A 14274-nucleotide genomic window follows, 5' to 3' on the forward strand; every position below is an offset into this window, starting at 1 on the left:
GCCGACGATTTGATAATGATATATATTCCACGGCATCAAGAATGACTTGTGTAGGAGGGGTCATATCATGTCTTCCATATGCTGGCAGCCCACGGGTGTGCCCAATGTCATACTTGAAGAAGACAGAACACCAGTTTCGATTACATGATGGACCAGCGTTCTCGTCTTTAAAGCCCTCTTATACAACACTGGTGGCATCAACTAAATCAAGGATACTGACTAAGTCTACCAATCGTGCCGGTTTGACTGGCTTCAGTCCTCAGTCCCAAGGCCTGCATGTTCTAGGCCCTCTGATATAGTCCCTGATACAGTTGTGTTTAATTCTGTGACATTTACATCAGAGAAAGGTTTACTGCGAGTTAGCGATGTTGAGTTTATTGAACAAGGTGTTCAATTAGCATTCCATGGCATCACGAATGACTCCTGCAGAAGGAGTTATATTGTGTCACTCCCATATGCTAGCAGTCCACAAGTGTGTCCAGTGCTATGCCTACAATCATACTTAAAGAAGTCAGAACAGTTTCGATTAGAGGATGGACCAGTGTTCTCGTCATTAAACAACACTGGCCGCGTCATCAGGCTGAACAATCAATTATGAAAATTGGTCGCTGGCGTGATCAGTCTTCAGGGATCAGTATCTGCCCAACCAAACACCAAGTGATGTAAGTCATAAACTTTTAGTGAATTAACCACTGGTTGAAACCTTCACATACTGCTCAGTCATCATCGATCGCACGTTTCCATTGTGCATTTAATTTCTTATTTCATGTCCAATATTTCAGTATTCATGGTTTCCCTTAAAGCTGTTGTGCTTCTGCAAACATGGTAAATGTAAAACATTTAACACATTTTAGTATATGTGTTCAATCCACGTGAAAGTTTTTTTTCTGTTTTTCGGGTGATTTTCCTTCCCATCTACGCTATGCTCTATGTGACACTAATGACAACATCTTATCTCCAATAATGATTTACCTAACATTGACTTAGTAGTTTTGATGTGCATCTGCATTAGAGAATGGCCTACCTGTGGGTCAAGTTAATAATAGGCATCATCAAAAAAACGGGAAGCGTTGCTTGAAGCGTTCGCCTTTCGTCGGTGTTCGAGGTTGTATTTCACATTGCCCTTTGTTAAGCCTTATATCCCTAGTGACATCAGTTTGCCCTTTGTTTAGCCTTATATCCCTAGTGACATCAGTTTGCCCTTTGTTTAGCTTTATATCCCTAGTGACATCAGTTTGCCCTTTGTTTAACCTTATATCTCCAGTGACATCAGTTTTCCCTTTGTTTAGCCTTATATCCCGAGCGACATTAGTTTGCCCTTTGTTTAGCCTTGTATCCCTACTGACATAAGTTTGCCCTTTGTTTAGCCTTATATCTCCAGTGACATCAGTTTGCCCTTTGTTTAGCCTTGTATCCCTAGTGACATCAGTTTGCCCTTTGTTTAGTCTTATATCTCCAGTGACATCAGTTTGCCCTTTGTTTAGCCTTATATCCCTAGTGACATCAGTTTGCCCTTTGTTTAGCCTTATATCCCTAGTGACATCGGTTTGCCCTTTGTTTAGCCTTATATCCCGAGAAACATCAGTTTGCCCTTTGTTTAGCCGTGTATCCCTAGTGACATCAGTTTGCCCTTTGTTTAGCTTTATATCCCTAGTGACATCAGTTTGCCCTTTGTTTAACCTTATATCCCTAGTGGCATCAGTTTGCCCTTTGTTTAGCCTTATATTCCGAGCGACATTAGTTTGCCCCTTGTTTAGCCTTGTATCCCTAGTGACATCAGTTTCCCCTTTGATTAGCCTGATATCCCTAGTAACAGCAGTTTGCCGTTTGTTTAGCCTTATATCCCTAGTAACATCAATTTGCCCTTTGTTTAACCTTATATCCCTAATGACATCAGTTTGCCCTTTGTTTAGCCGTGTATCCCGAGTAAAATCGGTTTGCCCTTTGTTTAGCCTTATATCTCCAGTGACATCGGTTTGCCCTTTGTTTAGCCTTATATCCCGAGAAACATCAGTTTTCCCTTTGTTTAGCCTTGTATCCCCAGTGACATCAGTTTGCCCTTTGTTTAGCCTGGTATCCCCAGTGACATCAGTTTGCCCTTTGTTTAGCCTTATATCCCCAGTGACATCAGTTTGCCTTTCGTTTAGCCTTGTATCCCTAGTGACATCAGTTTGCCCTTTGTTTAGACTTATATCCCGAGCGACATTAGTTTGCCCTTTGTTTAGCCTTGTATCCCTAGTGACATCAGTTTGCCCTTTGTTTAGCCTTATATCTCCAGTGACATCAGTTTGCCCTTTGTTTAGCTTTATATCCCTAGTGACATCAGTTTGCCCTTTGTTTAACCTTATATCTCCAGTGACATCAGTTTGCCCTTTGTTTAGCCTTATATCCCTAGTGACATCAGTTTGCCCTTTGTTTAGCCTTATATCCCGAGAAACATCAGTTTGCCCTTTGTTTAGCCGTGTATCCCGAGTAAAATCGGTTTGCCCTTTGTTTAGCCTTATATCTCCAGTGACATCGGTTTGCCCTTTGTTTAGCCTTATATCCCGAGAAACATCAGTTTTCCCTTTGTTTAGCCTTGTATCCCCAGTGACATCAGTTTGCCCTTTGTTTAGCCTGGTATCCCCAGTGACATCAGTTTGCCCTTTGTTTAGCCTTATATCCCCAGTGACATCAGTTTGCCTTTCGTTTAGCCTTGTATCCCTAGTGACATCAGTTTGCCCTTTGTTTAACCTTATATCCCCAGTGACATCAGTTTGCCCTTTGTTTAGCCTTATATCCCGAGTGACATCAGTTTGCCTTTCGTTTAGCCTTGTATCCCTATTGACATCAGTTTTCCCTTTGTTTAGCCTTATATCCCTAATGACATCAGTTTGCCCTTTGTTTTGCCTTATATCCCGAGTAACATCAGTTTGCCTTTCGTTTAGCCTTGTATCCCTAGTGACATCAGTTTTCCCTTTGTTTAGCCGTGTATCCCTAGTGACATCAGTTTTCCCTTTGTTCAGCCTTATATCCCCAGTGACATCAGTTTTCCCTTTGTTTAGCCTGATATCCCCAGTGACATCAGTTTGCCCTTTATTTAGCCTGATATCGCGAGTAACATCAGTTTCCCCTTTGATTAGCCTGATATCCCTAGTAACAGCAGTTTGCCGTTTGTTTAGCCTTATATCCCTAGTAACATCAATTTGCCCTTTGTTTAGCCTTGTATTCCGAGTAACATCAGTTTGCCCTTTGTTTAGGCTTGTACCCCAGTGACATCAGTTTGCCCTTTGTTTAGCCTGACATTCCTCGTGACATCAGTGTGCATTAGGTCCCAAGGAGTTGTGGGAGATATGGCGCTTATGTAAACATTTTATCTTCAGTGAATGGTTTATTAAACATTTACCTAGTGGTGCTAATTTATGTTTGTATGACGCAGCACAAGAAGACTAGCTCGGACCCATGCCAACTTTCTTTTGTGCAATAATACTGAATGAACAAATCGTGACTAGCAGAAAATCCAGGCTATTGCAGAACACATTTTCCGTATACATATTTGAATTAGTGTGTTTAATTAAACTTGTAAATTGTACTGGAGAAATTGAAAAGCTCCTTACGGGGGCATCAGTTTAATTGAAATCAGATCTTTTCTCGTGAAGATATAATTGTGCAAATTCAACTGAACATCAAACAATTACTATCATTGTTAATAATTCTAAGAATACTACCTTTATTAGATCCTTGCCATCACAACACAAAACTCTTCCGATTTGTAACAGAAGTCTTCTTCACTGTCAACTATCGACAATAAGTTGTGCAAGTAATATTATCTTGCTACCCAGGCCTTTTGCGCATGCGTAAGGCGTGTAAACCTGAATTCTTTCCAACATCACTTCCACCCAGGTGGATTCACTGCTAATTTAATTAGAAAATCAAACGTTTCATTTTATAATTCTGCTACGTCTCAATGTTCCCTGTTTCCATGAGACTTCAAAGTCACAAAACTTATTCAGTATATCAAGGGTCAACATTTATAAACATGAGTCCGTTGAACATGACGGTGCTTCATGACAAGCATTATGCACTGATATGAAAAAATAGTCTGATCCCCGAACAAATCGCGTTATTCTCGTTAACCTAATCAACATCATCTGCCATGCTTTGCGTCGCAATCATCTGATATTTCACTTCTCTGCGATTGTACAGGGACACTGTAGTGTCTTGCAATGATTGCTGTGGCTCAACCTGCAGAATTAAGTCTATCTCTGACTGGATGTCTGCCCTTTTGGCTGCCGAAGTAGCAACAGCTCGGGTTAGCACTGGACACCTTTATTAGTGTCCATGCCAGCTGATCGCAAAGTCAACTTCAGCCAAAGAACACGTGAAACAGGCTTGTGGGAGGATTGTGGGATTTGAAAATAAAGTCACCCACTCAGCCACCGATGCCACCACAAAAATGGAAGATCGACAACTGGTAGTCTAGATCACATACTTCGTGTATCCCTCTGATGAGTGTAAACAGGCAAGGATCCCTTGGCCGAAAGCTATGAAAGCACAATGCCATTTAGAAAGTGGTCAAATGTAACACATGTTATATTTGGGAAAACACTAGACTTGTTAGCGGTTTTGTTTGATCTCTCGATATTTTCAAGTCGTTTAGTAGCTTTGCCTCTGAAGAGGTGTGCATTGGACTTAGGAGGCAAATAGTGGAGGGTAATTTGCTTGGATTTGCCCCAAAACAGCTCCGTGCACAGTTTTTACTGGGTTGATGAATTTGGTTGACAAAAGACCCTGCTTTATCCTTAGACTTGAATGTGGCCTGAGTTGATCTGAGGATTGTATCACCGTTCTGTCTGCCCACGTACACTGGACAAGTCCAGTCACTATGGCTCTATCCGCTGAGAAAGAGCCTCAAGTTTCTCAAATATTTCGGTTTGTTTAGCACAATTCAATTTCGTTGGGTCAATGCACACACGAAAAAAGCTGTCGCGAATTTTGACAATTTTGTTTAGTCGCTTTGTTAAATTTGAGCTGTTGTGGTTGTAAACGACAGACGGCTAGTTAAGTTAGATACTGCTTTTATCAAATACTGAAATGAATTATTACAGTGAACATACTTTGATAAGTAACAACGTGCCCTGTTTTTTTTCAAAGTTATACAACTCCCAGGCTCAGAACACGACAACTCTGCGTACGTAGCTGTAACCAGGATGTAAGCCTGTTGTGCAGACTGAACACTTTCGCCAGTGCTAATGGTGTACTGTGAACAGGGTGTAAGCCTCTTTGTAAGACTGTACACTCCCACCGGTCCTATGAGTGTTGCTGTGAACAGTCAGTAAAGTGATTCATGGTTTCAGTGAGGGTGATGCGTGGTTTCTGTGAGGGTGATGCATGTATTCTGTGAGGGTGACCCATGGTTTCTGTGAGGGTGATGCGTGGTTTCTGTGAGGGTGATGCGTTTTCTCCGTGAGAGTGATGCATGGATTCCATGAGGGCGATGCATGGTTTCTGTTAGGGTGATGCATGGTTTCCGTTAGGGTGATGCGTGGTTTCAGTGAGGGTGATGCAGGGTTTCCGTTAGGGTGATGCGTGGTTTCAGTGAGGGTGATGCATGGTTTCTGTGAGGGTGATGCATGGTTTCCGTGAGGGTGATGCAAGGTTTCCGTTAGGGTGATGCGTGGTTTCAGTGAGGGTGATGCAGGGTTTCCGTTAGGGTGATGCGTGGTTTCAGTGAGGGTGATGCATGGTTTCTGTGAGGGTGATGCATGGTTTCCGTGAGGGTGATGCAGGGTTTCCGTTAGGGTGGTGCATGGTTTCAGGGAGTTTATGTGTGGTTTCATTGAGGATGATGCGTAGTTTCAGTGAAGTGATGCGTGGTTTCCATGAGGGTGATGCATGGTTTCTGTGAGGGTGATGCATGGTTTCCGTGAGGGTGATGCGTGGTTTCAGTAAAGTTCTGGATAGTTTCTGATGTTTCCTCTTTCATCCAGGTGACTGAAATACTGTCCAAACCAGACTTTGTTCATGGTCTGTTGTAGTCCGTATTGGACCACCTCTTGATCACAGTAATAAGTATTGTGTTGGTATAGGTAAAGATCACATAGTCTAATCCTATATTTAAGCTTTTACTCAGTTTGAACAAACAATTGAAAAGATGATGAATTAACATAATGAATAAATTAACAGTGAAAATCTCCAAGAGTATACAAATGAAAAAGAAAATAGGACTATCTAACTCAGGCACACAATCCCTCAGCATACAACTATTGCTTAAATATGCATCACATGCCACGTGCCGGCACACACTCACACTTTATGCTGAGTCACCATATACCATGTGCCCGCAGATGTGTAAGGTAGTTAAACACAATCTGAGATTTGATCATGTTAATTCCGAACCCGTAGTGTGCCCCATCGTAGCTCATGATGCCGTCTGTCATGTTGAAGGTGTCCAGTATTGGTATCCCAGCTGCTCTGACATGGCTGTTGATGAAGGCGTTATATCTGACAACGCTGCTGTAACTCTGGCCTGGAACCCGTGGGGTTTTCAGTATTCCGGGAGCGTGGGGGGACACCCACACCAGTTTCGGCCATACTGTCTTATTTCTTGCGTTTTCGTGTAGAAAGTTGATTGATGGAGAAAGAAAGTTCTTCCAGACCAGCTGTTCATTATAGGTCCCGTGGATACCAATGCCCACAAAGAAAATAGACTTCTGGTTCTTTTTACTTTTCAGTAAGCTGAGTAATCTTGGGCCTTGATCGTGTGTGATGAGTTCAACATGGATGACGTTGGTCTGGCCGCCACACACGGGAGATACGTAGTTTAAGTAGGAGTAGCACAGTAGCTGCATCCACCCTGAACAGTACTCCCGCCACCCTGAAATATACAGCACACTATATTCACAAACAGCAGTGGGGAAACACAGCACACTATAATCACAAACAACAGTGGTGAAACACACAGTTCACTATTATCACACACGGCAGTGGGGAAACACAGCACACTATAGTCGCAAACAGCAGTGGGGAAACACACAGTTCACTGTTATCATAAACAGCAGTTGGGAAACACAGCACGCTATAATCACAAACAGCATTTGGGAAAACAGCACACTATAATCACAAACAGCAGTGGTGAAACACCCAGTACACTATTATCACACACGGCAGTGGGGAAACACAGCACACTATAGTCGCAAACAGCAGTGGGGAAATACCACACACTATAATCACAAACAGAAGTGGGGAAACACACAGTATATTATTATCACACACGGCAGTGGGGAAACACAGCACACTATAGTCGCAAACAGCAGTGGGGAAATACCACACACTATAATCACAAACAGCAGTGGTGAAACACACAGTACACTATTATCACACACGGCAGTGGGGAAACACAGCACACTATAGTCGCAAACAGCAGTGGGGAAATACCACACACTATAATCACAAACAGAAGTGGGGAAACACACAGTACATTATTATCACACACGGCAGTTGGGAAACACAGCACACTATAGTCACAAACAGCATTTGGGAAAACAGCACACTATAATCACAAACAGCAGTGGGGAAACACACAGTACACTATTATCACACACGGCAGTGGGGAAACACAGCACACTATAGTCACAAACAGCAGTGGGGAAATACAGCACACTTTAATCACAAACAGAAGTGTGTTTTTTGTGTTTTTTTGTTGTTTGATGCTGCACTTAGCAATATTCCATCTATATGACAGCTGTAAATAATCAAGTCTGGAACAGACAATCCTGTGATTGACATCGATTCACGCAATTGGGATCGATGACATGCATCAACCAAGTCAGCGAGCCTGACCATCCGATTCCGGTAGTCGCCTTTTACGGCAAGCATGGGTTGCTGAAGACCTATTCTACCCCGGATTCATTTCATTTTCTAAGAATTTGTAACACGAGGTTTATAAAACTTTGCATATACAGGAATGTCAATACAACAAAACATAACATTTCATAGTTTGTAATACAATTAGTAAATTCAGAAATATGTCATCTAGATTTCAAACCACACACATTTAAGTAAATCAGTTTAAAATGAGAACCATTACGTGATATGAAAGCGTCTGTTAGCGAGGGCTCACAGACCGGCTGCTCTTTTCGTATATCATTATCTGCATGTACACGAATATCGCCACAATTAGATTCACATGCTTTTTTTGCTAGATGACTCATTATTGTTATTTGTAACATACACATCACAGTGTTCTTCACACACGACATTTAGCGAGATATTTACATTGTCATTTGCATTAACAGTATCAGGCCTACGTGCATTGTATGCCTAGAGATGTGTAATGTCACGCTCTTTGATTTGTCGCGTTTTGTGTGGTTGTCTATCTCGGGAATGTTTAAATACATTGGCATACGAAGGTCTGAGTGACCACATCGACTGTCTCGAATCTTCAAACGGATTCTCACCAGGGAAACACCTTCTGTTGTTAATATACAGTCTATGACTATACAATGCCATGGCGAAAATGTTCAAATGTAACAAATGTTATATTTGTGATAACATTTTCTTAGTAAAGTACAGATTCTCGTACTGGTAGAGTCCCGTCCGGGATTTTTTTCAGAAGTACGTGATCTAGACTATCAGTCGGACTTTCATTTTTGTGGAAGCCTCGGTGGCTGAGTGGGTTAGTTCGCTGACTTTGTGTGCTGGCGATTATGTGCCTAGAATCTGGCATTTGTATCTCGGACGGGACGGGACTCCACAAAGGTACGAGAATCTGTGCTTTACTAAGAAAGTGTTATCCCAAATATAACATTTGTTACAAAATATACAGTCTGTCAACAGTTAGACTTGCCTTAAGCCCTCTGCGTTTATCCTCTTTAAGCAAAGAGAGAAGCTCTCGTCGCCGTTTAACAATTTCAGCTGGGGCTGTTCACTGACACCAAACTTTGTGTCCTTGAGATTCTTCGCACTTATTAGAACGTTCCATCTCTCATCAGAGTCAGAGAACTTAGCCACTATCGCACGGGGTCTGTTTTCATTTCGCAGTTCCATTCTATGAACTCTCACAAGGTTAATCTCTGTGTACACAGCCTCTTTCGTATAATTTCAACACATTTATTTTCACAAAAATGTGACAATGGATTGTCAAACAAGCGAAGCGCTTATGTTAATACCTCTCCATTACACAGAAGACATGAAACAATAAATACATCAAAGAAGGTTAGATGTAACAAATGAATTGTATATGCCAAGCTTGATGTGTATATATAATAAATATTTTTGCATTTTATGTTAAACAATCAATTTAATTGAAAATCTGCAAGATTTTAATATGAAGTTTTGTATATAATGTAATGTTTGGATTTACTCTTCCTTACACAAATACGAATTTCCGCATGGCACTGTTTGTAAAGAATAACCATGTTCGTAAAAATACATTTCATTTCGAAGAACATAATAATTTGTACAAAAAAAAAAGTGTAAAGCATCTTCGGTATGATATCCTCAGGAACAAGTTTTTGTATCCAAGATATATCTATCATACAGATCTGTGTTAAGATCGCTGCAGCCAAGCCTGGGGCGACTGTGAATAATTTGACATAGTCTGTTTCCATAATTTAAATCCCAGTGTATACCATTATCTCCCCTCACGTGAAGCATATTCTTAAATTGTGCAACGGTCTCTGGCCCCGTTAGGTTTTCTGGTAAGATATTCCAAAGTTGTGTTGTTGCTGGTATAAATGGATCTGCATAAGCCTTTATTTTACACTTCACTGTTTGAAGATTAGTTTTTTCCCTTAAGTTATAATTTGTGTTTTCCGAAAATGTATCAGGAATAAGCCTACAAAGATATTCCGTGAAGAAATGGTTATTCATTTTATAAAACATTACCAATTGTGAATTGTATCTTCTTTCTTTTAATGACTTACAATTTGTTTCATTGTAAATCTTCTGATGACTCGTACCCCGGACAGCGCCACATATGGTTCTAATGGCATCTAAGTTTATTTGTTTCATTGAATTAACTTGCTCATTGGTACAGTTATCCCAAATATGACAACAATTATAAAAAATTGGTAAATTAATGATTTCTACATAGTTTCTAAGTTAGTTCGGGATAGACGATATTTATAACTTCTTAAACAATTAACCAGAGGACAACATTTCCTTGCAATATCATCAATGTGCATTTTCCATATACAATTACTTTGTAAAGTAATACCTAGGTGCTAATAACTGTTTATTACAATATCAATTTTAGATGCATATGTTTTCTTTGCCTTACGGACATAGTCGATTACTTTACTTCTTAACAACCTAAAATTTGCCCAATCAGCTGGAGTATTACGTTTTTTAGCTTTCTTATGTTTTCTTATTGAGGAACGTATTTCATTATTGATCCACTGTAGATCCTTTAATTTAATTTTATCAGGAATATGTTTATCACACACTTTTATAATTCGAGGTGGGTTTTTTGTTGCTGTTTTTTTAACAATATTTATTTCCACTTTGTACAGTGAAAGGGGATTGATAAACAGACAGAGCCTATATAAATATCTCTCCCCAATAAAGTTTTAACAAGCAGCAGTAACACAGGCCCAGTTCATGTAATTGTATCATAGGCCAGAAGTTATGGCAACCATGAACAATTAAATTTGTTTTATTGACAAGGCGTGACAGCATTGGGGACATTTATTGGACAAAACGGAAACATGATACATTCAAACAAACAAACCTGTTGGTGTTGTAGACTTTAGCGTGGAGTCCTTATAGTTGCCAGTGAGGAGGTGGACAGTCACTGTGTACATCTGCCTCAAGAACGAGTCCCCGATGTAGTAGATAGTAGCCCCTTTAATAAGTTCACACGATTCGTCTTTGTTCAACATTGAGATCTGACAATTGGGGCTGGATGGTTTCCAATCAGCAAGTTCAGCATTAATAGGTCTGCGCATGTCAAAACAGTTCTCACACATACATTCCTTCACTGTCTTATACACGCACTTGTTGTTATAGCAACATGGCGTTGGACCAAACGGATCACACAGGGGTCGGAACCACAGAGCCTGGTGTTGTAGGCCTTTCAGAAAGTCAAAAGTTGTATTTCCACAAACACCATCAGGGCGTGCTAAGGTTGTTGGTACGAAATATTTTCCTCGGGAAGCTATCAAGAATCTTTCAACTTTCTCTCTTTCTTCAAACGTCACCCTCCTCGGTGTCCACGTTCCTCGCACCATTTCGTCCAAAACGTTTTTGCACTCGGCCTGTGAACCTTTTGGGTGGAGAGAAAAGTGATAAGTGAAGTTCGAATAGCCTGTGTCCAGGATGGCCATGAACTGCTCAGGTTCCCAGGTAGTGAAGACAAGGAGTCCAGTCACCACAAACACAGCGGTGAGGAATAACACATGATCCCTTCTCAGCATGTCTTCAACACCAGTGATGCCAACTGTGTATGTGCCTTTATAGAAGATGGGTGGTTTAGTGGTGAAACCTTGATATCAGTTCAGCATGACAATCGTCAGAAATTAAGAATGTGTTAGGTTTACATAATCGTGTCAATCTCTGTCAATCGAAAATGCCCACAATTCTACCTTCTGTGCGTCACTGGAAAAGAGAAATTATTTATCATGATACATTTTAAAACGTGATCATCCATAAGCGATTGTTGAAGTAATGCTAAGATCATCGTTGACGTAATGTTAACACCGATTTTGACTTGATGCTAACACCATTGTAGGAAGCACAATTGTTGAAGTAATGTTAAGACTATTGTTGACGCAGTGGTAACATCATTGTTAACCTAATGCTAACACCGTTGTTGAATTAGTGCTAACATCATTGTTGACTTAATGCTAACACCACGCCCTAGCAGGGTAGATGTCATGTAGATGGTGCCTCTAGAAGACGCCGCTTATTTTGTATTATGACCTGAAAATGTGGACGTTATGTTACATCCTCAGTCGTAATATAAACTGTCATGAAATAAACATGTTAATTGACAGAAAAGGCGGTTATCATATATTATACAGCCACAAACAATAGACTATAACCATTCCTCTCCAACCCTTATTCTACTAAACTCCTTCAAATGCTCATACATTTAACTCAATTTATCTTTTTATATTTATGACATTGTTCAATACACATATTCTAGTAACACTTGCATAATTCCAACTTACACCGACGCCTTTAATGAGGCATTTATCTTTCGGGCACATTGGCAAATAACTTTTTTGCTTGGGTACTGCTGACCGTGAAATGCGTCAGAATTGAACCTGCTTTAAATTACTCATATCAACATGCGCTTTGTTTGGAGTATTTAACATTATCAACGATATGTCATGGTGGTAACACACACCGTCTCCGTGTGTCAACTGGGCAGTAAGGTCATAACTCTATTGGTTTGATGATTTAGAACCATAAACTCGTTTTATTCCTAATTTCTTTGTGAGTGTACATACAATGCATTAACCATGCTTCCTTTGTTTTATAGTTTGTTATATGCACAATATATGTTTTGATACGTATTTCAATTATCTTGGCTGTAGCTCTTGATTCTTGATTCTTAGTGTCGTCATCTTTACCCCTTACATAAAACATTTTACGAACATGGTCTTGCTGGACGTAAATTATTCCATCCTAAACGCATACGTATTTCAAATGGACACACATATTTTACAGTGCCAGGTATACAAGTTTAACCACACCCACAATAGCCGTGCTACACAGAAAGAGTCCGAACTGTACAAGTTTCACCACATTCACAATCGCACTGCTACACAGACAGAGCCCGAGCTATACAAGTTGAACCACATCTACAATCGCCCTGCTACACAGACAGAGTCCGAGCTATACAAGTTGAACCACATCCACAATCGACGCTGCCACACAGACAGAGCCCGAACTATACAAGTTTAACCACATCCACAACCTCCTTGCTCCACACACAGACAGAACAGACAGAAGTAGATGGTTGTTAACTATTCTGCAAAATGTGTTTCTGTACCATGTACTTATTAGTACCTTGCTGGAATGTGTGAACTATTCTGTATGTTGTGTTTTTGTGACGTGTATTACGAGGGTACCTTGCTGGAATGTGTGAACTATGCTGTAAGTTGTGTTTTTGTGACGTGTATTACGAGGGTACCTTGCTGGAATGTGTGAACTATTCTGTAAGTTGTGTTTTTGTGCCGTGTACCAGGTATGGCTCTGCTTCTAGTCACAGTTTGATTTCCTGTTGGTTTGATTCCAAGACAATTGTAATGTTTGGGTATGTGGATGTGTTCCTGAGAACGAATTGAGCTTTCGTCAACATGTCTGTCAGTTTTGAACGAGGATTGATTTTATGTAGATTAAATGTTATGCTGTGCAAAATCATTCTCAGTTTCTGTTGTAAAGATAAATGTTGATTTTCAGTGTCTGTAATGCACAAACGTACTGGTATCTTGACCTTTATATTACACATAGTATGCAATAAAGGATATGTTTTTTGTTAAGTATAATAAACAACATTTCAGACTCGTTGAAACAAAAGTTCTTAATCGTATAGCTTATTCTAAACTGTCTATGCACTGAAATACTATAGGGGAGTATTGCCAGTAAAAGGGTATCAGGTATCATGTTACAGAGTGACATGAATTATGCATATGTCAGTTTATCTAGGCAACGAAGTTGACTTCGTGTCTCATATAAAGCATAGGTGCATAGTGACGACAAGGGTCAAGGACGTCTGGAAAAGTTCAGTGATCACATTTAGTTATGCAAATACTGTTAAATTGCTGAACCATTGTATGAGTAAAACCTTTTCTGAAATGTAAACTAGGGATGATTGCAAGATTGGGCCACACTATTACTGACGACCGACGCCTCATGTGAAAGAGCCTAACGAAAATTGAGAGCTCTGAGGTTGTCTTTCAGACATAAAGACAAATTCGTCCCTCTCTTAGAATAGTACTCCCGTTACGCATTTTCGTCACGGATACTCGCTAAGGGTGTACAATCAAGAGACATTGGTTTTCGTGATGGCCTGTTGCCCAATACAAAAATACCTGGATGATACCCGTGTTACGTCGGTTCATTGACTCCGCAATCAAATGGTCCGGGTTCGAAACGTTTAACCAAATGAACCAAATGAACCAAACAATCAAACCTGGCCAGGACAGGTACAGTAGATGAACCAAGGCCAGGACAGGTACAGTAGATGAACCAAGGCCAGGACAGGTAAAGTAGATGAACCGTGGCCGGGACAGGTACAGTAGATGAGCCGTGACCAGGACAGGTACAGTAGATGAACCAAGGCCA

General features: G+C 40.5%; 1 protein-coding gene across 1 annotated transcript; it reads right to left on the minus strand.

The window, feature by feature from the left end:
- Positions 1–6302: 6302 nt before the first annotated feature.
- On the minus strand, positions 6303–11396 carry LOC139480554 (uncharacterized). The gene is made up of 2 exons (XM_071263677.1): positions 10712–11396; positions 6303–6856 (listed from the first exon to the last, which is right to left on the minus strand). Exons 1-2 carry the CDS (start codon positions 11394–11396, stop codon positions 6303–6305), a joined length of 1239 nt encoding a protein of 412 aa, XP_071119778.1.
- Positions 11397–14274: the final 2878 nt, after the last annotated feature.

The sequence above is a fragment of the Haliotis cracherodii genome, unplaced genomic scaffold (genome assembly GCF_022045235.1).
Source record: "Haliotis cracherodii isolate W230 unplaced genomic scaffold, xgHalCrac1.p SCAF_4, whole genome shotgun sequence".
NCBI lineage: Eukaryota > Metazoa > Mollusca > Gastropoda > Lepetellida > Haliotidae > Haliotis > Haliotis cracherodii.

What these genes read in the sequence shown, in the direction of transcription:
- LOC139480554 (XM_071263677.1), bottom strand. Translation starts at nt 11,396, where the DNA reads ATGCTGAGAAGGGATCATGTGTTATTCCTCACCGCTGTGTTTGTGGTG. An exon ending in AAAGTCTACAACACCAACAG is followed by an intron (nt 6,857 to 10,711) that starts GTTTGTTTGTTT and finishes TGTATATTTCAG; the next exon opens with GGTGGCGGGAGTACTGTTCA.